The 22,737-nt window shown below is 53.2% G+C and overlaps 1 protein-coding gene across 1 annotated transcript; it reads left to right on the top strand.

Annotated features, from left to right (window-relative positions):
* The first annotated feature begins 6,595 nt into the window (after positions 1-6,595).
* Positions 6,596-15,693, top strand: CA7 (carbonic anhydrase 7). The gene is made up of 7 exons (XM_027619311.1): positions 6,596-6,843; positions 9,449-9,646; positions 12,407-12,525; positions 13,304-13,399; positions 13,503-13,565; positions 14,094-14,249; positions 14,930-15,693. The coding sequence occupies exons 1-7, from the start codon at positions 6,804-6,806 to the stop codon at positions 15,050-15,052; spliced, it is 795 nt and encodes a 264-aa protein (XP_027475112.1). The 5' UTR covers positions 6,596-6,803; the 3' UTR covers positions 15,053-15,693.
* Positions 15,694-22,737: the final 7,044 nt, after the last annotated feature.

Genomic DNA, 22,737 nt, shown 5'->3' with positions numbered 1-22,737 from the left:
GGGGGCGCCACCGCCTCACTGCGCACGCGTCGCCAGTCCGCCTGGGTGTACGCGACCACAGCCCACAGCCGGAACCCGGACAGAGGCAGGTCTTTAGCCTATGCTGCATCCCTGCTAGTCCGCCAGTCCGTGACTTTGTACTTGAGGTAATCGTGGGGCACTCAGGCTCTGGAATCCGGCAGATCTGGTTTTTAACCACTTACTATTTATGAAAACTACTCTTTACCTCTCAAATCCTCTGTTTGTTCATCTGTGCAGTGGGGATAAATGGGCCTCCAGCACCGGCTCCTATTAGCCTTAAATGAGATCTTGAATACACACAGAGCCAGACTCACAAAAAAATCCTGTGTGGATAATAACTTTCATTATTATGGTCATTATTGTTCACTCATTTCTTCCATCCTCTCATGCAACAAGCCCACACGAGGTCCTGTTTCAAACCACAAAGTTAGCTGCTCCCAGCTGCAGATAAAAAGACAAATATGTCCGCGGCCCTGTTCTTGAGAAGTTCACAGTCTCCAGAGGGGAGAGGGACAGTAAGTAAGGACAATGTGGCCCTCCTATTAATAGAGGGACGCTGGGGTCCCGAAAGGTGCACAGAGGAACTCTACCCACTCCCCTTCCTCCCTCTCCAGGAATGTTTCACATCGTGTGGGCAAGGAAGCATGTTTTAAGCAGGTGGAACAGCAGGTGTCATTCCTGGGAGGCAGAGAAGGCATGGTAGGATGCAGGGTCTAAAGAAAGTTTGGTGTGGTGGGGAGTTAGGTGAAGGGTAGGACGTGGTCAGGCTAGGTTGTGAGGCCCTTGAATATAAAAGCCAGAAGGAAGGTAAAGCCCTCTACTTTCTGAAAAGAGCCACTTTTCAAGAAGAGGATGGCTGCCCGTGGGGATGGGTGCCAAGGAAGAGAGTTACCCCAAGAGAAAGGGGGAGAGGAAACTAGAAGCCAGAAGGGCAGCAGGGAGGGAGATGAAGATTCTCTCCCTTCTATCTCCCAGAGCCTACAGGCACCTTCAGGTTAATAATTGCCTGAAATAAGATGGAAATGAGCACAGATTCCTTCCCCTAACACACCCTGGGATGGGGATGGGAGGAGGGACAGTTTGATGGTAATGATGCAGTGGGATGATGGATGCAATTCCCCTGGGTGCTGTCCCCAGGATCAGGGTGGGGCACAGCCTCTTATGACTTCTCTGGTCCCTACCCAGCACCCATAGAATACACCTGATGGGAAATAAAGGCATGAGGCTTTCCCAGCACATCATGTGCTTATGCTGTCACATTTCCTTTTCCAGTTGGACAGGTGAAATATAAGGGATAATAAAATACACCCAGGGAATGTGGGAAGGTCAAAAGACAACAGGTAAGAGTTCACTGCTTGGCTTCTGATGCTCTGTGCAGTCATGGACTGTATGAAAGGAAATATCCCCAAATTTGGTGGGGGAAGTCATAATGCCTATGAAGAAATGTATGAATTTGACAAAGGTTTGTGTTGGGAGTGTCTGTAAAAAGATACGGCACAGTATTAGATTCCTAGAACTGCTGTAACAAAGTACCACAAACTGGGCGGCTTAAAACTATAGATACGTAGGGGCACCTGGCTGGCTCAGTCGGTAGAGCATGCGACTCTTGGTCTTGGGGTTGTGAGTTCGAGCCCCATGTTGGGTGTGGAGATTACTTAAAAATGAAATCTGTAAAAAAAAAAAAAAGATTCTTACATTAAAAAAAAAACCCTACAGAAATGTATTGTCTCACAGTAAAACTTCAAGTCTGAAATCAAAGTGTGGGCATTATGTTTGTTCCTTCTGCAGCCTGAAGGGAAGAATCCTTCTTGGCCTTTCTAGCTTCTGGTGGTTGGCTGGCAATGCTCGGCTTACAGCTGCAACACTTCAATCTCTGCTTCCATGGTCACATGGTACCTCCTCTCATGTCTCCATCTGGATCTCTCCTCATAAAGACACCAGTCACATTGGATCAGGGCTCACCCTAAGGACCTCATCTTATCTCATCTGCAAAAACCCTATTTCTAAATACTGTCACATTCACAGGTACTAGAGGTTAGGACTTCAGCAACTTTGGGAGGAGGGGAGGACCCAATTCAACCCGTAATAGCATGTAAAGGTGCCTGTGCTGGATCTGTGGAGGTTGATCAGACACAAACCTTGCCACCTGAGAACTGAGGGCCCACTGATGACCTATTCCTATTGTGAAGGTCAGAGAATAAGACTAGGAATCAAACTAGGAAACCATGGCCTCATTCAGTGAAGCCATTGGTTTTCAAAGTGTGGTCCTGGACCAGCAGCATCATCATCATCACCTTGGAACTTGTTAGAAATGCAAATTCTGAGGCCCCATCCCAGATGGGCTGAATCAGAAGCTCTGGGGGTGAGGCCCAGGGAATCGTTTTAACAAGCCCTCCAGGTGATTCTGATGCACACTCAAGTTTAATAACTACTGACCTAGGGGTCCTGGCTCAGTCAGTTAAGCATCTGCCTTGGGCTCAGGTCATGATCCCCAGGGTCCTGGGATCAAGCCCCACATCGGGGCTCTCAGTAGAGAACTTGCTTCTCCCTCTCCCTCCCCTTCTGCCATTCCTCCTGCTTGTGAGCTTTCTCTCTCTCTGTCAAATAAAAAATCTAAAAACAAACAAACAAACAAACAAAAAACCACTGACCTAGACCAACCCCCCACTGAACAAAACAAGTGGGAAAACTGAGCCCTATAACCACAGTATTACCCCCACTTACTGAGCACTTACCATCTTCAGGCAGGCCCTTGCCATGCATCACCTCATTTTGTGCTCACCCAATGCAACAGATACTGTTGCTCACCCCATTTCATAGACAAGAGAGCAGAGGTTTGGAGAGCCTTACGTTAAAAATGAGTACAATTCCAAAGCCTCACAGCTATTAAAAGGTGGTACGAGGATTAGAAACAAACACCCCGACAGATGTGGCCAGACCCCAGCTCAGATCTATTATTTTACCCATCCTGGTTGGTCCTGGCTCGGGGAGACTGGATCCTTGGGCTCCCAGGCAGTCTGGGGCTAGCTCTGCCCTGGAAGAGCTTACAATATGTGGGAAACCAGCCAGAAAGAATGAGTCACACCCCAGGACACCCTCCCTGGCCTCCACCACTATCTCTCCCTTCCCTGTCCTTGCCTATCCTTGCCCTTCTCATCCTGGTGCTCTTTGGCCAATTTCTTGTCTTTCTTGCTTACCCCTCCCCTGAGGCAGGTGTGGCTCTATCATGTTCACAGTTGTATCACCCATGCCTGGCCCAGAATATGGCATTAGTAAGTCTTCAATAAATGCGTATTGAACGAAAGAATAAATTTTGAAAAGTACTTCCACCATACCTTCTCATTTTCAAATGCCTTACTGGCAATATGTGTACCATCGGATTTGGTAATTCCACATTCAGCAATTTGTCGCAAGGAAATTATCAGACACACATGCACCGATGTATAAATAAGAATGTTCGCTGTAGTGCCATTTACCATAGTGAAAACTGTAAATAATCTATACATTAGAGCATTGTGCAGTTACGGAGTGTGAAGTTCTCCAAGGCTGATCGTGCAGGGAAATGCTTACCATAGGGCATCATCCTTGACACCAGGAGTCTCACAGATATCATGTTATCTGACCATCCTATTAGCCTCCTAGACTCTCATTCCCATTTTATAGATGAGAAGTCAGGTTCAGAGAGGTAAATTGCCCCAGGTCCCACAGCCAGGTATGCTGGGAGCCATATCAGGGCTCATTCCATCCCACTGTTTGTACACATATACATACATACATGGAATGGAAATGTTTTTTTAAAAAATACAAAAAGCTATAACTTTGCTTTTAGAGTCTCCAGGCCACAGGGCTTCTGGGCTTGGCCTGTGGATCCTGTGCATAACTTACAGTGACAGAGTCATATACAGTACATAGGACTCTACTTGTTGGAACAGCATTTGACATCTGTTGTCTCAACCAATACTCACAGGATCCCCATGAGGTGGGCAGGGAGGGACAATCTCCTCATTACCTTGTAGAGCAAAGGCATTGTACCTTTGAGAGAGGGAGTGAGAGCTGGTCAAGGTCACTTGATGAATGAGATATGGCTGTGTAAGCTGCTTCTGCCCTCCTCCCCCTTCTCCCCCCCCATTTATCATAGCCCTCATACCACCTACCCCCTGCCCATGCTCCCCCTCCCTTATAAACAACAATGAAATCCAGGAGCCACTAAGGCCAGTAAGACCAAAGAGTAAATTTCTGGGCAGTGAAATCAATTCATTTTTAAAGACAGCACATAATTGAGACAGGAGGCACCTGAATGGGGGTATCATCTTTCCCAAGGTGACCGGAATGGGCTGCTGGGGTAACAGGGGCTTCACCTGAAATGGGCAGAAATGGGCAGAGTGCATCAGCTCCTCTCACCTGCCTGAGTCCCCAGCACTCCAGAACCTGGAGAAAATTGCTGGGTACAGGAAGGAAAGAATTAGATCAACTTGTATTTGGTTGTTAAAGAGGTAATAGTTTCTTCCAGAAGGTACAAAGGAGTAAGCCTTAGTGTCCCTTCCCAACCCCCCCCCCCCCCATTCTGCACCTTCTCCACCCTTCCTGTCTCCCAGTCTCCTTCCGGGAGACAAACACTCTCCCAAGCCTCTCTTAAGTCCTTCCAGAGAAAGTCTTGCATATATGCAAATGACAATCAAATTTAAAATCCACTTCCTCCCCCTCTCCGTGCTTTTAGACATGTTGAATAAGGGACTCAGCAGCACTGGATTTTTGTCTTTGCTCTGTCACTTGCTATTTTCCCTAACTCAACTTCTCTAAGCCTTACTTTCCTCATTTGTAAAAAGGGGCAAAAATCCACCTAGGGTTGGTGTACAGATGAAATTGGATGCAAAGCTATATGAATAATTCCAACTTTTTAATTAAATACTATAAATAAATATGGAGTAGGCCTGGGTCACTCTGAAGAGGTGAATGAATGAAGTAGCTACATTTGGAGCCCCTCCCCAGAACTGAGAGTGTTATAACTCCCCCAGGAGAAGTGTGGCTGCTTCCTCTGGGACTGAGCAAGCTTTTGTCTCCTTGGTCTGAGGATGACAGTTCTGGCTTAGACCTGGGGCCTTGACGACGTTGCATTCTCTGTCACACACTGATTTTGGAGGCCCCATCCCCTGAATCTCTATCGTGAGTCTCCTGCTGCCACCTGACAGTCGTATTTCTAGTGAGGGTGGCTTCCAGCTCCTGGGTCAGAGAAAGGCATCTAGGCAGGGCTGGGAAGTCACTGACTGACCTTGACCCAGCCAACCAGTTGTCGATTAATCTCCACAACTCTAACTTGCGGGAACTGAGGGTCAGGGCCTAGAAGAGGGAAACTGAGATAACCACAGAGATATAGGGGAGTCAGGGAGGAAAAATGGCTGATTCCTTCACAAGGTCGGCCAAGAGCAGGGCCTGAAATAGTCTCCTCTGGTCAAGGTCAAATGGCCCTTCACCTCCTGTTGGGTACAGGTCCCTGGCTGGGATCATTTGTCTGTCCTTCCATCCACCCATCTATTTGTCTCCCCAAAACTGCCTGCTGAGGCCTAGTCAGAGACAAGGCCTATCCTTGGCACAAGGCCACATCCTAAGATGAATCAGATTGGGCGGCCTGAAGCCAGTGGATGGAAGATAGAGGACGCCCGGGCAAAGAGGGAACGACAAAGACCAAGGCTTGCAGGTGGGAAAGTGTTGGGCCAAGGCAGGCAGTGAGGTCGAGTACAGGGTGGAAGGCCTGAGTTCCCAGCAGGTGTGCCAAAGGTCATCAAGAGGCAAGGAGAGGAAGGACAAACAGCAGGCTGTAGAGGGACAGGGAAAGAGTCCTGCAGGGAAGGAGGAAGCAGTGAAGAGAAGAAGAGGGTGGGAGGCAGGGTCTCAGGCTTGGTTCTGTGAGGGAGCTCTTGACCATCTGTCCTCATGCCCGCTGGTTGATGCTACTTCCTCCCCACTCCCCCTGTGGGGTCAGGGGTCTGGATTGCCAGTCCTGTCCCCTCTCCTACCCCAGGCTCCTAGACCCCCATTACCATGGGACCCCTGCCTCAAGCACCAAAGAGAAGTGGTCAAGAGTACAGTGTCTAGAGTGAGACCATCTGGGTGGGAATCCCTTGCAGGCTGCGCAGATCATTTACCTCTCTAGGCTTCAGCCCTCTCTCTGTGAAAGAGGCCTCTTGGAAGTACCACTCAATGTTAGGGTAGCTAAGAGAGTTAGATGGCAGGAAGGACCCACAGCTTGGCCCAGCACCTGCCATAGTGTCTGGTTCCAGTTCTGGACACCTGATGGTCAATGCATTTTGCAGTTTAGAGGGGACTCTCCAATCCCAGAGGACGCAGGACCCAGAGTCCAGGTCCCCGGTAATGGGATTTGCGGCTCAGGGACAAGCCCCGGGATGGGATGGGATGTGGAGAAACCAGAGCAGTCCTCAGCACAGTACAGTTCGGAGCCTGTGCACGTGAAAAGTAGGGAGAGTCGTCTAGCCAGGGCGGGGGAGGGGAGATGGGGAGTAGGGAGAGAGCTTTAGGTCCCCAGACCCCCCCACCTGGACTCAACTCTGGGGTTCAACTGGACTGCGGGCCGGCGCGGGAGGGGCACCGCTGGCCTCTTTAGCCCTGCTGGGGGTTGGGGGGGGCGGGTCCCCGGGGAACTGCTCCTCCCGCGCGCCGCAGCTTTAAGAGGCTGCTCGGCGGTAGCGAGCGGGCCGGAGCCGCAGCCGGGAGTCAGCGGAACTGAGCGGAACAGGCAGGTGCACGGCTGCGGGGACAGCAGCGGCATGACCGGCCACCACGGCTGGGGCTACGGCCAGAACGACGGTAGGTACAGACCCCGCCGGCCCCTACCCTCCGGATCTAACCCCCGACCCTCAAGCCCAGTCGGATTTCCTGGACCCGCAAGCCCCCCACCCTCCGGCCAGACCGGGACCCCGCTCTGGTCCAGCGCCCATAACCCCGGCCACCTGCCGGGCCCGAGCCCTTGCTGCCCGGCTCCTGGCCCAAAGTCCGCGCTGCGACCCGGCCGGCCCCGCCGCCAGCGAGCCACCCCGCGGCTGAGCGCGCGTCCTGCCGCCTCCTCCGCGCAGCCCCTGACTGCCGTTCTCGCCCGGACCTGGGCCCCAAACTCACTCACCCGCGGCGGGCACAGGGGGCGGAGGTGGCCCTGGGCAGCTGGGGGCGGTTGGGGCGGAGCGCTGTGCGCGGGTGTCTATGCGGGGAGCGCGCACGGCGTGTGTGCGGGGACCTCCCGGGAGCCGGGCTCTGCTGGACAAGGGCGCGGTGTCCCCGAGAGAGTTTCCCCGCGGAAGTGTCGGAGCTTTTGTGTCGGCAGGTATGTGAGGGAAGGGGGAATCTGGGGGTGCACGCGTGTGTCTGGGTGTCTACATCAAGTAGGGTGTCTGAGCACGTCCTGGTGTGAAGCGTGGGAGCGCATGGCCCACATCAACCTCCTGTCTGGGAAAATAGCTCCCTGATCCTGCCTCAGTTTCCTTAAGATGCAGAGGAAGGGAGAAGAGGCAGAGGTGAGAGCCAGATGGCTTGAATGTGGGTCTGGGGCAGGTCAATTACATTTTGGGCTATTTTTTACCAAGCTGGGGTGGGGGTGTGGGGTAAGGGCTCCCCGACTCCATCCGGTGAAAAATGAAGACCCAAGATCCATGCTGCCAGAAGGAAACCCCCGTCAGGGTAGGTGGATGTGGGGAGACAGGGAAGTGCTGGTGAGAGGAACACTCCTCATCTCCCCTTTTCTGGGAATCACTCTTTGAGGGAGGGTGGAGGTCCTGGGCTAGTCTCGGGGTTAGGAGGTTGCAGTGGGCCAGAGGGAGCTGGGGAGGTGCAGTGATGTGTCTGGTTCCTTCTTGGACATAGGGACATAGGAGCATACTTTGGAGGGGAGACCCCCAGATCTGGGCATGGAAAAGCTAGAGACATTCAGAAAAAGGCAACAGAGACCAGCAGAGTTGGAGAGAGAGGAAGAGAAGGGGCAGGTGGGGAGAACCCATAGAAGATCATCTTCCCTCTAGCACCTGCTCTGAACTAGGTTCTGGGTGCTTCCTCCAGAAGCAGAGTCCCCTGACTGTTAGTTCTGCCCACCAGCTCTGAGCATACAGTATCCTACATGGCCTGCCCCACGGGCTTGCCACCCTCAGGCCACTGCCCCTCACCCAGCCAGACCTGGGTCATTCAGTCTAGGGGCAACAAGGGAGGGAAGGACAGAAGATAGAGGTGCGGGCATGCAGCATGCTCGCAGGACTTCAAAAATAACCCAGTGGGTCTGGGCCACGATTCTGAGTCATCCACTGGGGACACAGCTCTGTCGGCACCTGCTGCTGTTTTCTCAGGAAAACTTAAGAAGCCAAAAACGGGGAGAAGCACCAGCCGGCAAAAGCTCTAAAAATAGGTTGTATCTCAGGATGTTCCCCAGGGAGATGCCGAGCCTCTCGGCTGCAGATGGAGCCTCTGGGAGGCAGGTGGTGGGCGCTCGTGGGTGTGCACGCAGGTGTGTGTGTGTGTGTGTGTGTGTGTGTGTGCGCGCGCGCGCGTGCTTGCACGAGCATGTGTTTTGCTATAGTCTTTTATTGCAGACCTGGGTTTGCAACAGTGGGTGTTTGTGTGTGATGGTACATATGCGTGTATCAGGTGCAGTCAGCAGGACTGTGTGTGTTTGTACTCATGTATGTTGCTGGGCCTGGCCACTCTGGGCCTGACAAACCCAGGTCACTGTACACATATGTGTGCACATATGAAAATCTCTATAGATCTGTAGGTAGATGCCAGGGGAGGGCAGTTGGGCTGCCCATGCACATGCTGTATGTTTATATCCGTACCCAAGTTTGTGTGTGTGTGTGTGTGTGTGTGCGTGTATGTGTGTGTGTGTGCGCACACGCGTGTGCATGAATGGTCCTCAGTTCTTTCATCTATGAAATGGGGATCATGCTGCTTTCTGCTTCACAGTACGGTTGTGAGGAGCAAGTGCATGTCACAGAGCCAAAGCTAGGTTGACTTTAGCTTTTGTTATTGTTATCACAAACATCAACACGAATGTGCTCAAGGTGTGGGAAGAGGTCAGATACCTGGTACGGTCAGGTCAGGGACTTCGGAGGCCTGGGGTCCACTGTGAGCGTGCACTGGGAGTTGCGGAGGAGTCCCTGCCTAGAGCGGCCCCTGGGCTTGTGGCTATATTGTGCTCCCTTCCATGAATTACCTCTCTGGGCCTCCTATCACCTCTGGGAGGAGAGCTTTAGTGAGGCCATTTTACAGAAAGGAAATGGAGGCAGACAGGGAAGTGGCTGAGCTGGGACTGGACAGCTCCAAAGCAGGGGCTGACATCTGAAGGGATATCAGGAGATGGTCCCCCCCGGGCGTCCTCAGCCTGCAGCCCAGAGATCCCAGCTAGCCCGAGCCCTTGCCCTCTCCCCACCTGCAGGCCCCTCACAGTGGCACAAGCTGTATCCCATTGCCCAGGGAGACCGCCAGTCACCAATCAATATTGTGTCCAGCCAGGCTGTGTACTCGCCCAGCCTGAAGCCACTGGAGCTTTCCTATGAGGCCTGCATATCCCTCAGCATCGCCAACAATGGCCACTCTGTCCAGGTGGACTTCAATGACAGCGATGACCGAACTGGTAAGTGGCCCTTTCCAGAGGCTGGCCCCCCTCCCACTGAGGTCCTCACCCTGCGTAGGGGCAGGCTTAGGAAGGGCAGGTTGTTGTGGTGGGGAAGGAAGGCTCTACCTCTCACCAGCTCTGAAGCCTTGTGCTGAGCCTCAGTCTCCTTATGCAAACAATGGGAGCAAAAAGACCCTCTTTTCCTCTCTGGGGTCATAGAGAGGAAAAATGAAAAACGGAAGTGATGTTTGTAGTGCTGGCATACAGCAGATCCTCAAGAAAAGTGAATTCCCTTCCTTATCTTCCATTTACTGCTTTAGGGCAGGTTTGTTTTCACTCCAGGCCCTGTCACTGACCTGCTGTGTGGCCGAAGGCCAAGCCCTCCTCCCTGTGTGATCTGGCCAAGCCCAGAGACAGAAGGGAGCTAGAGTGTTCTGTGTGCCAGGTCCCTTGCTAAGGTCTTAGGACGCTCTTTTATTCCTCTCAAGAACCCCCCTCTAAGATGGGCAAGCAGAGACTCAATGAGCAGGGAAGCCCAAATCAGCTTGGTCCAACTCCAAAGGTCTTGTCTCCAGACCATCCTCAACCCCAAGATTCCAACCAGCTTGGGCCAGAGGAGGCCAGCAGGAACTTACGACATCTGTTTACCCTGGGTTGAGAGTCTGGCTTCTTTCATAATAAATTCCTAGGCAGAAGCCTCAGGAGTGCTCCTCAGTGAAGAGATTTTATTCTCATGAACAGGTCTATGAAGGGTGGAGTGGAGCAAGGAGGGAAGCTGCTAGAGTTTCTTATGTAAGGAAGTAATTGGTACTCTGCCCCTCTCCACCTCTCCCTCCCCCCCCACACACACACAATGAAAGCACACAAGGGAGCTTAATGTTTCAAGCAGAAAATCAAAAAGCAGAGAAGAGGAGGGAAGCCAGAGAAGAGTGATCTTAGTTGCTTAGCCCTGAGTTCCCTGGTAGGCTAGGAAAAAAGGGAAACAGGACCAGCTATAGTTCTTATTGCAGAAGGGAAGAAATCCAGCAGACCCTCAGAAGAGAGACAAGCCTTCCTGATACAGAATTTTTAATAAAGCCTCTCACCAGAGCTTGGGGGAGGGACATGGGGCTCTTGATGACCCTAAATGACAGTTTTTAAAGGAACAGTTTTCATATGATTGTACCTTGTAACAGCCTTCAGAGGGCATTGAGGCTTCACCTCAGTAGCTTAGTGAAGGCCATTGTTGTCGGGAAGTGGGGAGGGAGTCCAAGGGGGCATGCCTCTGGATCACTGATCCAGTGGCTTACTTTGAGGCCTGACTGGGGCTTCATCTCCTACCAGAATGCCCAGGCTTGAGGGGGCAGGGAGTCAGTGGAAAGAGATTGAGCCTGGGACTGAGACAGATGGGGCTCTGCCACTCGCCAGCTGTGTGACTTTGGGCAGGACACCTGCTTTTCTGAGCCTCAGCCATACATCTGTCCAACGGGGGTGATAACATGTTCCTCTCAAGAACGCTATCGGGTTCGTGCCAGCAGAGTGCTGAATACATGGTGAGTGCAGAGTGAGTGATAGTATATTCTATAGTCAGGACAGAGGGAGAGGGCTAAAGGAGCCAAGTTCAAGGGGTTAGGTAGGGAGTTTACTCCCTGAGAGACCACACTGCAGCATCCCAGTTGGGGCATGCTCAGACGGGTGGTGCCCCAGAGGTCACATCAGGGAGCTCAGCCTGCAGGCCCTCCTGCTACTGCGTCCCCAGGATGGGACAGCCTGATCGGGCCCCTGCCATGGCCACCCTCCCAGACTCCCTTTGTCAACCCTCTAGCAATGCTATGGACAGATCCTGCTTCTTGGGTAAGGCCAGGTGGCAAGGAAGGGCCTTTGGACTGTTAGGTCATCCTCCTCCTCACAGGGCCCACAAGGGGCAAGGCCCTGCCCTGGTCACCCATCCTGGACGGGCCTCAGAGGGGAACTCTGAGCCTAGGGCCGTCACCTGATCCAAGGGTTCACATTCAGGCCTCACCGGGGCTCCCTCCACTGCCAGATCCCTTTCACCTGGAAATTCAATCAGTCCCAGGAGGCCTTGTGCATGGCCCCAGCTCACCAGGTATCAGGGTGAGAAAGTCACAAAACCAGCACAAGTAGGGACCTCCCAAGAGGCCACAGAAGATGGCCTGGGCCTGGCCATCAGAGTGTGGACCCTCAGGAGCTGGTCTCTGGACAACACCAGGTCCTGAGAACGCTCAAGGCTCTAGGGAGACAGTGTGATCCGGCGAGTAGGGGCTTGGGCTCTGGACTTACGAAGGATATACAGGCTTATATCCTAGCTCAGTGCCTTGCTGTGTGACCTTGGCCAAATGCCTTGCCCTTTCTGTGCCTCATTTTCCTCCATTATAAGATAGAGATAACAATAGGTTCTGTCCCTCATGACTTCTATAAGGCTTCTAGAAGGACTAAACACAAGAATCCTTCTAATCTAGCCCTGGTCAGGGATCCAGACACGAGAGGCCTCTTGTTAGCGGAAATGGGGGCCTGGGAGACAAGGTCCCAGCTTCCACGCAAAAGTGGGCGGGAATGGGGAGGATGGCCAAGTGGACCGGTGTACTCTGTCACTACCTCTGCCACCTACAGGGCCCAGGGGACTGGGTGAGGATGGACCCAAGCCTAGTTAGCCCAACGAATTTTCCAAATGAAAACTTTCTCCCGCCCCTGGACACTGGCCTGGGCCTGGCACCACCACCTGCTGGGAGGTCTGGGATCTCTCACATCAGTGACTACACACCCCACTTCTTCCTGCAGTTGTGACTGGGGGGCCCCTGGATGGGCCGTATCGGCTCAAGCAGCTCCATTTCCACTGGGGCAAGAAGCACAGTGTGGGCTCAGAGCACACGGTAGATGGCAAGTCATTCCCCAGTGAGGTAAGGGCCCTCTACCGGAATCCCTGTACTGTTTGGGGAAGGACAGGAGAGTCAGGGACTTGATGGGTGCTTGGTGTGGGGCTCTGGAGAGGGTGAGGAGGGGCACCCAGGGGGTTTGGGAGAGACACCTTCCACCTGCCGCCAGCACAGGGTCTTCCAACTGAACTCTGCCCATGGATATGGTCTGTATATCCAGAAGGAGTTTTCTGAAGGACAAGTCCAGTCCCACCACACGCTTGCTAACAACCCCTTACGGACTGAGCCTGGCATTCAAGGCCCTGCACGTAGTGGCTTTGCCTGGCCTCCTCTTTTCCTGACCTCTCCCCAAATGGGCCGGCATATGATGAATCTCCTGTCCACGCCCAGCTCTTTCAAACCTCCAGGCTTTTGCCTACGCTATTCTCTCTGCCTGGGGTACTTTTCACCAGGGTTCCATCTGATAAGCCCCTACTTACTCTTGGGTCTCAGCGGCAGGCACCGCCTCCTCCAAGATGTGTCACTCGGGAGGGCCATTATCTATCTCACAGCTCACTGACGGCAAGGCCTGAACCAGATTCCTCTGTAGGTCACCTGGGGCTCAGGAAAGGGTTGGGCCCAGAGCAGTGTGGATGTTATCTGTGACCACTGGGGGCTCTGCGGGGCCCTCCCAGAGGCCTGGGAGGTTTAACAGCCTTACCCCTCTTGCAGAGGGGCCAGGAGTCCAGTGGGAGTAAGGGAAGCCTGGCTCTGAGCTCCCATGGCCCCTCGGAGGCGCTAAGCACTGGCCTTGCCCCTGTAGCTGCACCTCGTTCATTGGAACGCCAAGAAGTACAGCACCTTTGGGGAGGCAGCCTCAGCACCTGATGGCCTGGCTGTGGTCGGTGTCTTCTTGGAGGTAAGGGGTGGTCACTTGGGCCAATAGGGGCACAGGAAGCCTGGCGCTGCCCCTCGTTCCAAACATGGTGGGTGCTGGGCTCACTCTGCCCTTTCCCTGACAGACAGGGGATGAGCACCCCAGCATGCACCGTCTGACAGATGCGCTCTACATGGTTCGGTTTAAGGTGAGACTGGGGGTCCATAGCCCTGACCCAGAGCAGCCTGGCGGGAGGGAGGAAGAGGCTGGAGCAGAGGGGGAGCCCAACCACCGCTCCAATCTGACAGCAAACCCCTGCTGAGATGAAGGGTACGGGCGAGCAGCCACAGTGCCCTGCAAATGACTCCTCTTCCCCAGCGTCAGTGGCCTCGCGGAGTGCCCAGCACATCACCCGGTTGGGTATAGGACTGGTAAGATGCTTGTTGAGTCAGTGGCCATCCTACAGGCAGCTAAGGGCAGTTGGAGGACGTGGCAGAGACAGAACGTGGAGACCAGAGGGCTCTAGGAGCCGCAGGGTTTACATACTGGCAAACAGGTGGACAGGGCCCAGGCCCCGGGGGGAGACGGCATCTGGTATCACAGACCTATGCCCACATTTGCATCAGTGGGCGAAGGAAAAGCCTAAATCCTGCCGAAAGCAAAGAGTGGGGAGGATGCTGGTTTGGTCCTAGTGGCAGGTCTATGCTGATTCCTGGGTTTGCCTGCCCTGCCCCAGGGAACCAAAGCCCAGTTCAGCTGCTTCAACCCCGAGTGCCTCCTGCCTGCCAGCCGGCACTACTGGACCTACCCGGGCTCCCTGACGACACCCCCGCTGAGTGAGAGCGTCACCTGGATCGTGCTCCGGGAACCTATCAGCATCTCCGAGAGGCAGGTGAGTTCTCCCAGAGTCCCGGGTGAGATGGGAGGATATGGCACTCAGGGTCCCTCCCAGGGAGTGCGACTCTCCCAACCAGCAAAGCTACAGCTTATGGTCCCACCATCAAGGCTCCCGTCTTTTGCTAATAAACATTTAGATTCCTTTTTTGTTTTGTTTTGTTTTGTTTTAAAGTAGGCTCCATGCCCAACGTGGGCTTTGAACTCATGACCCTGAGATCAAGGGTTGGATGCTCTATGGACTGAGCCAGCCAGGCGCTGCCCCCCCCACCCACTTTTTTTTTTTTTTTTTTTAACATTTAGATTCTTGGTTGGGAGGTCGCTTGATTGTTAGTCATTAGGACATAACCACAGGCTAAGAGGCGAGATCCCTGGATCCTAGGATGATCCCTACTGTGTTAGAATCGGAATCCTGCATCTGTTGATAAGTCTTAGCTAGATGGATTTGGAACTGGAGCTAGGTGGAGCAGGGGCCAGGTTCAGAGGCCCCTTCGTGGGTCGATAACTGAGGTCAGGATCCCAAAGAGAGAACAAGTAGGGAGGAGGGGGAATAGGACCTCGGGGTAAGAGGCGGGAGAGGTGCAGCTGATTGGCCAGGTATGCCAGAAGATGTGTCTGGGATCAGAGAGGACCACAGCACCCCCATTCTGCCCTGAGTATCTCTTCCACCTTCTCAAGATGGAGAAATTCCGGAGCCTGCTTTTCACCTCAGAGGACGACGAGAGGATCCACATGGTGAACAACTTCCGGCCGCCACAGCCACTGAAGGGTCGTGTGGTCAAGGCCTCTTTCCGGGCCTGAGCCGCCCGCCTGCCCAGCCGGCCACTAGAGCACCATTTTCCCAAGGGCTTCCACGTCAGCAGACACCAAACCATCCGAGACTCCCTGCCTGGGGGGTGCTGTGGACCACCCCCTTCAGCTGGCTTGCTCAGTGGCCACCCTGGAGGATTCTTGATGGGACCCTCAAGTCAGGGGACACCCTTCAGCTAAGAACAGGAAGGACAGGAGCTGAGCATGGTCCAAGCCGAAGGCTGCCTCTGCCCTCCAAGACCCAAAGGCCCCTGGGACTCTCCTCCCTTCTTGCCCCACTGGCAGCGGCAGCAGCCCCACCCTGAGCTCACACTGTGATGGACGAGACCCAGCTCTCTGGGGCAGGCAGCTGGCATTGCCAGGAAGACTCAAGCAATAATTAGAGGGGGGCAGGGCTGCCCTCTCAGCGTTACCTCTTTTGCAGGCCTCTGCCATGCACGCACCTCACTGCCGGGCCATTAAAATCAGCACCCAGCCTGCTGGAGATGACATGGCCTTTTCCCTCCAGCCACCTGCTGCCCTGGGCAGACACTGGCTACAGCTTCTGTAGTATCTTCCCTCATCCCCCACCCAGCCACCAAAGCCACCTACATGACAATCCATCCATGCAAAGATTAATAAACTCATTTATTCATGCAACAAATACCCACTGAGTGCCTGTGCTGTATCAAGGACTGTTCTAGGCATTGGAGGAACTGACGGTGGTGAGTCAAGCAGAGTATGTGGGGAGGGACAAGGGTACTGAGCGGGTGAGGGTTATAGAGAGAGCATGGCAGGGGCCATGGGAGCAGAGAAAAGGGGGAGGGCCTACCTCATCTCGTGAAGAAAATTAAATTCCAGCCAGTATTCCAAGGCAGAGAGAAGGGACCAGAAAGTTTGAAGCCAGGCGGAAGCAGGTGTGCAAGCCTAAAGGCGAGAGAGCCCAGAGGTGTGGAGCTGAAAAGGACCAGGGACGCTGGAGCCCTGGGGGAGAGGCTGGGACTCTCCCGAGGCTAATGGGGAGTCACAAAGAGTCTGGGGTGGAGGCGGGGCAGAGCCCCATGTGCAATGGAGGAAGATCCCTGGGGGTGGGGATGAGCAGGCAGGAGTGGCAGCAGGGAGGAGGCAAGGGCCAGTGGCCCAGAAAAAGGGGACAAGATGGTAGAGGTGAGGAGCAGCAGGGCTGGATGAGAAAAGTTTAGGAGGTGCAGCCCAAAGATAGGGTTTGGCTAGCAGGGAAGGAAAGAGGATCCAAGTACCCGGGCCTCCACCCGGACTGGGGAGCCTGCGCAGGAGCTGACCAGGGTGGGCGCGGCACTCACAGGGCCCCGGAGGGGAGTGCTAGGAATGAGTGGGATGTTGCAGTCTTAGCCAGGGGAGAGGTAAGGGGTTGGGCTGCTTTGGCGTACCTTAATTCAAGGTGATAGTGAGGTCTAGGGGCTAGAGGGGAGGGGTACACAGGAAGGAGGGGGCCCAGGATGTCCAGAGGAGGAAAAGCAGGGACCCCTAAGCAGGAGCTGCTGAGAAGTGGCTGAGAAAAGCCACAGAAGAGGGTTCAAAACACCAGGGGAAAGGGACCCACTGGGGGCTGCTGAGGAGTCTGAGGCTGGGCTGGGGCCAGGATGAGGCATGCATGCGCGGGCCAGACCCTGCATTTATAGGAGCCTGAGAGTGGGTGCCTCCTTAAGGTTGCACCCTAAGGGCCTCCTTGCCTCGCCTCAGTCCAGCCCAGATCTGGAGGGCTCCCTAAGGAAAGCGCACAGATGGGTTTAGAGACCCCGCTCACTGTAACCCAGATAGAGGGGCAGGGGCAGGCAGCAGCCAGCCAGGGGGCTAAGGCCCGAGGAGAGGTGACAACTGGGACAGCAAATTTGAAGCAGAAAGATACATTGCTGAGGGGGTGCTGGGTCAGGGCCTTTGCAGAGAAGGGACGGGGCCCCTCGGTGGGAGACCAGGCACAACTTTGCCCCTGCAGGTGCCCCTGGCCAGATATAAAGGGCCATTTTCTCCCTCAGTGTTTCGGGAGACCTTAAGAAGGGTAGTGTCTCGAGGACAGCTTTGGCTCAGCTTGAAGGCAGGCAGTGGCAGAGAAGTAATGCTAGGAAAGCTGACTCTGAAGGCAGGCCAAGGGCCACGGGCAGATGTCTGACTCTCTCCTTAGGATCCAAGAACTGTCTTCACCCCCATTTTACAGATGAGGATGATGAGGCTGGAGGAGGGTAAGTGGGCAAGTGGTAGAGTAGGATTTGAACCTGGATCTGTCCCGTAACTCTCCTGCCCTATGCCAGAGAGAATGGGCCCAAGGGAGGGAGGGTTGGGTATGGTGGTGGCCACGTGGAGTTGGAACAACAGGCCGATGCCACTGGCCATGCCAGGGACCTTGGCCAGCCCTTCCCAGGGATGCTGGCATGACAGGCTTGGCGCCACCGAGGACTTGAGAAATGGGAGCTTGGTGTTACAGTAATTATCCCAAGGCTGCCAAGAATCCTCACCCATTAAATCCTTCCCCCTAATTCGTTTTTTTAATTTAAAACTATTTTAAAATCAAAAGTGGCCTCCTTATAATCACAGCCCAAGATTTGACCCTTTTACATCCAAATGGGATGCCCCAGCAGGATCCCAAATGCCTCCAGCAAACTTGGCCTCAAGGGACCCAGGACTGTGTCCTGAATCCTTACCCAGGGCAAGACTGCCCCCTGGGGCTGATGCAGGGCACATTTGGAGCACTCAAGACAAGATGGGCTCTGTTTGCTCCCAAGATCCCAGAGAGCCCTTCCCTGGCAGCCGGGGTGGCCCTCGAAAACATCTGGGCTGGTGGCCCAGGCCAGTGGCCACAGCATGCTGAATCTGTGCCCAGGCTAGGGGCGTCGCCTTCCCTCCAAACCTGGAGGAGCCAGGCCCTGGGTCTCAGAGCATCTCTTCTCTGCGCCTCAGGAGATGGGGTGGCTGTAGAGACCCGGCCCCCTGAAGTTCTGTCTGCAGAGGACCTGCTCCCGACCTTGTAGTTACCTCTATAGCTGCCTACTGCTGCAGAGGCCTGAGGGGTCCCCATGGGCCTAGGCAGGGACACCCACCGGCCAGAGTGCTCGCCTCTCAGGAGAGTGGCCTGTGGCCTGAGCAAAGGTTGGGGATACAGACAGAAATGGGTCTGAGGTGAAGGTTGCAAGGTAAGCTGACAGCCCCGCTGTCAGAGCTGATGTCTGGGAGGGCGCCTCACTGATGTCCAAGCTGAGAGGTCCTGGAGCAGGACGGAGGCTTTGACTGCTGCTAGGGCTGGCCTGAGGATGGGGTCACACGACAGCATCTGTCCAGCCGGGACATCTTGGGAGCCGCCCATGTCCACGGGTCACGACATCAACTCTGAACTCACCCTCAAAGGCAGAATAAACTGCTGGTTGGTCATGACTCTGAGGGGAGTGGGGAATGTGATTCTGGAGCATGGAAGGTTCTAGTATTTGTCCTGCAGCCAGAGGCAGGGCCTGGGACACACATCCCTTTTGGAGCCTTTTCTGCTCACAAACTTAGGGCAGATGCACCAGCGCCTTCCTACCTGGGCGTTGCACCACATGTCACTCAAGTCCTCGGAAGCTTGTCTTCTCCTCTGTAAAACGGAAATGATAGAATGTGAGTCACATATGTAATTCAAAATTTTCTAGTAGCTCTATTTTAAAAGATAAAAAGAGGGGGGAGGTGCCCAGCTGGCTCAGCTTGTAGGGCATATGACTCTTGATCTTGGGGTTGTGAGTTCAAGCCCCAGGTTGGGTGAAGAGATTTAAGTAAATAAATAAACTTAAAAAAAAGAAAGTGAAGAAATATTAATAAATAGGTAAGTAGTAAAAAGAAATAAGTGCATGTAATTTGAATAATATATTTTATTTAACTTAACTATGTCCAAAGTAATTATCATTTCAACATGTCATCCATGTAAAAAAATTAACAAGATATTTTACATTGTATTTTGTGCTCAGTTTTTGAAATCCACTGTGCATTTTACACTTACAGCATATCTTGATTCAGAGTAGCTACATTTCAAGTGCCTAAGAGCACATGTGGCCAGTGGCTACCATATTGGAGAGCACAGCCCAAAACGGATGTTTCCTTTTGCAGGGCCATCTGCTAGCAAGGTGTCCAAATAGGCCCTCTGGCTGGGCTGGTAGCCAGGCAAGGTGGTGACAGGAACGAGTCAGATCTGCTCCAAGCCTCTGTCCTCCACAAGAGCAGTTTCAGAACATTTGATGCCAAATTGACTCCCTCTGTCAGGGCCTTCCACCTCCAGGAAACCTCCAACCTGGCTGGCCCTGCCCCAGGTCACTCTGCAGGACCTTTGCTGTTCCTCCGGGAGAGAGGCCAAGACCCTCAGCAAGGAGCTGACTGCAAGAGACCATCAAGAGTGGGGGAAGGTGGTCGTGTCCCCGAGAAAGGTCCTGACTTGGTTGAGGAGACTTGAATAGTCTGAGAGGGCTTCCTAGAAGAGGGGTCCAAAGCCAAAGTACTTGGCATCCCAGCAGAAGCACAGAAGCCTCAGCAGCAGTGACCATTTACCAGACCGAGAGGAAGGTCTGGCTATCACCCAGCGTGTGTCAACAAAGGGGGGGGTTGTGGCTGGGGACACAGGGCTCCCCAGGCTCTGGAGGCCTCCAATGCCAGGGAGAAGTTTACCTTTACATCCAGGTGGTGTGAGGAGCTGCTGGAGGTCTGGAGCAAGAGCTGGGGGCCTCCCAGATTGGAGGAAGAGGACTCTCTCAGGCTCAGAAAGCACTAGGCATCATTTGGCCTTACTCCACCTTCCAACCCAGGCTCAAGTGCAAATTCTGGCAGGTACAATTCATCAGGCCCTCCTGCTGCCCCTCGTCAGCCCGGAGGAATGGACTCACACCTGGGCCCTGGCGGCCCTTGGCTTGGCAGTCTGTGAGTCTAATCTAAATCCCTTCAGCTGCAATTCAGTTTTTGTCTTCAGAGGCATGAGAGGGTAAGCAGGTGGCTCTTTAGTCCCACTGAGTTGCTCTCTTGGGACAGGCATTGCGGGCAAAGGTACGGGGGCTATAGGGTCACCTGGGCTCCCAGGGGTCCATCAGGTTTTCAGGAAGGAGCTCTTCCTCCTCGTCTCTTAGCTCCTGCTGGGAGTGGCAAGTCCTTGGTTGGTATGGGCACAGATATCTCCAGAGGGCACACTGTCCTGTCTCTCCAGTTACCCAAGCCTCCCCCAGGGAACTGGGAAGCAGGTCCTTGATGCCGCTGCTACTTCGCCCAAGTGTTCAGGTATAGAGTTTAGAGGGTATAACTTTTTCAGCCCGAGGAAGCCATAATAGGGATCAATAAACTGCCCAGGGAATCCTAGAGGATCCACAGCCATAATAGGGATCCTAGAGTATCCATACCAAAAGAACTCCTGTTCTGACCCCCCTATACAGACAGGACAAGTGAGGCCCAAAGAGGGAACGGAGTCTGCTGAAGTGAGTCGGTGGGAGAGCTAGGATTTATCACTCCTGTCCAGTGCTCTTCACTCCTCAGGAGAGCCTTACATAGCAGAAAGGCCTGTACACAGAATAACTCTGGGCTTGGCTGTCACAGAGCCCCAGAATCTTGCCATTTGAGCTTCAGTGCTCAGTTGACATGGTCCCCTGATGAAATGCAGGTGCCCCTGGGAGGCAGTAACACCTTCTGGGGGAGTGATTTTCATCACCTCCTTTTCAGTCTGTCCTGTGAGCTCTTCGCTGCATCTCGGTTCCACATCTGTACAGTGTGTTAGTGGGAGAGCCAAGGGGTATAAGGGGGGACTTGAGGGAGGAGAGAAAGCAGATTTTCCAGAAGTAGAGCCAAGCTGTGGCTGAGCTGGGGGCCAGGCGACAGCTCTGGATCTCAGGACGTGGGTCACCCCCTGGGCCCCTAAGCTATAAGGGGCCAAGGTGCTGGACCCAAACCGGCAGGGACAGTTGAACGGAAGGGTCTCTCAAGCCCCCCAGACCTTTGCCCATCAGTGTGACAGGAGATTACCTGGGCTGAATTTCCAGCCAGCCCAGGTTATCGGGGCTCAGAGCTGGATTGCAATTGATGTACAGGAAATAAAGATATTCCGTGTGTTTCACATATCCAAGGCCCGTGAACTATGACCCATACAACAATGGTGTCTGAACTTTAGAAGTCAGTGCTTGGAAATGATTTCTCTCCTAGGAGAGCAGAGCTCTAATGGTTTAATTTCAGGCAGAGGCAGGTGAGCTGAAAAGATATTTTGGGGGCAGCCAAGCCTTTGAAGCCTTGACCCCAGCACTAAATCTAGAAGCCTGTGGTTTCTGGGGGCAGTAGAGGGGACCTGGAGGGGAGCTCCTCCCTCCTGTTGCAGCGTGGGTCTACTAGGTGCAGAGCTGCTCACATGGGCCCTATGACCCCAGGCTGGGGGTAGGGGAGCCCTGCATCAACCGGGCTACTTTAGCTCGTGCCGGTAGTGGCTCTAGCAACTCCTGGGGGCTCACATCAGGGCAGCAGCAGCAGCTCTACAGTCTTTGGGGCGCCTGCCTCAATCTCAGTGCCCCCTGAGGTCAGAGGTCATGCTGAGGAAAGAAAGTCAGGTGTCTGGCAGCAGGCAAGAGCTTGACCAACCCCAGCCCACTTTCCTAAGCCCTTCTGCAAGTTGAGACCCCTAGAGATGGATCCTCAGTGCCTGTGGCCCACAAGACTTGGCCGTGCCAGGAAATGTCAGGCTTCAGATTGTTCTTTTTCTGCCCCTGTTCACACTGACACCCAGGAAAACTGGGGTTGCAGCCACGGGAACAGAGATATGAATGGCCAATGTTTTGGGTGCTGCTAGTAGACCCAGAATCCCTTACCCCGAAACCTTTTTAGTTTAGCATAATTTCAGATTTTAGAAAAGTTAAAAAAAATAATACAATGAATATACTGTAGACTGGTCACCAGACCCCCCCCCAATTTTATCACATTTGCTTTCTCTCTCTCTTTTTCTCTCTCCATATGTATACATTTTTCCAGTGCATTTCTTAAAAATGAGGGCATTCTGTTATGTAACCACAGTATAAGAATAAAAAAAGCATGAAATTAACATTGTTATGTTACTATTATCTCATCAACATATCTTATTCATATTTTGTCAATTGTCCCAATAATGTCTTTTGTAACAACAATGACAGAAACTCTCAGATCATGTCCCAGATCATGTACTGCATTCAGTTGTCCAGTGCCCTTAGTGTCCTTTTCTACGGACATTTTCCCCATCTGTCTTTGCCTTTCGTGACACTGAAATGGTCAGAGAGTACAGGCCGGTTTATTAGTAGTAGGATGTCCCTCAATTGGGTTTGTCAAATGTTTCCTCCAAGGAGACTCGGGTTATTCGGTTTTCATAGTCTGAACACACCTATAGAACCAGCATCCAGATCAGCAAAAGTATGTTTCCAGCACTCCCCAAACCCCCTGTCTGCACCAAGTTCCTACCTCCCAAAAGTAATCACCATCTTGACTTCTAATAGTATAAATTACATTTGTCTGGTTTTGAACTTCAAATAAGTGAAATCATTCATTTCAGAAATCATCCTAGTTTCTGGCTTTTTGGCTCATATTGTGTTTGTGAGATTCCCAGAGCCAACTTTCTTTTCAGAGCCTACTTTTTATAATAATAAATGCAATACCTCCCATTATGAGCCTTCAATGAAAATCAAAGAAAATACAATTTATCTACACACCTGATT

The sequence above is a fragment of the Zalophus californianus genome, chromosome 17, assembly GCF_009762305.2.
Source record: "Zalophus californianus isolate mZalCal1 chromosome 17, mZalCal1.pri.v2, whole genome shotgun sequence".
Taxonomy (NCBI): Eukaryota; Metazoa; Chordata; class Mammalia; order Carnivora; family Otariidae; genus Zalophus; species Zalophus californianus.
This window is presented reverse-complemented; position numbering and strand designations above follow the sequence as displayed.

Excerpts from the sequence above, each read along its gene's own strand:
- CA7 (XM_027619311.1), top strand. The coding sequence starts at position 6,804 with ATGACCGGCCACCACGGCTGGGGCTACGGCCAGAACGACG. Across the intron at positions 12,526-13,303 it reads GCAAGTCATTCCCCAGTGAG|CTGCACCTCGTTCATTGGAA; the intron begins GTAAGGGCCCTC and ends TTGCCCCTGTAG. Across the intron at positions 13,566-14,093 it reads TCTACATGGTTCGGTTTAAG|GGAACCAAAGCCCAGTTCAG; the intron begins GTGAGACTGGGG and ends GCCCTGCCCCAG.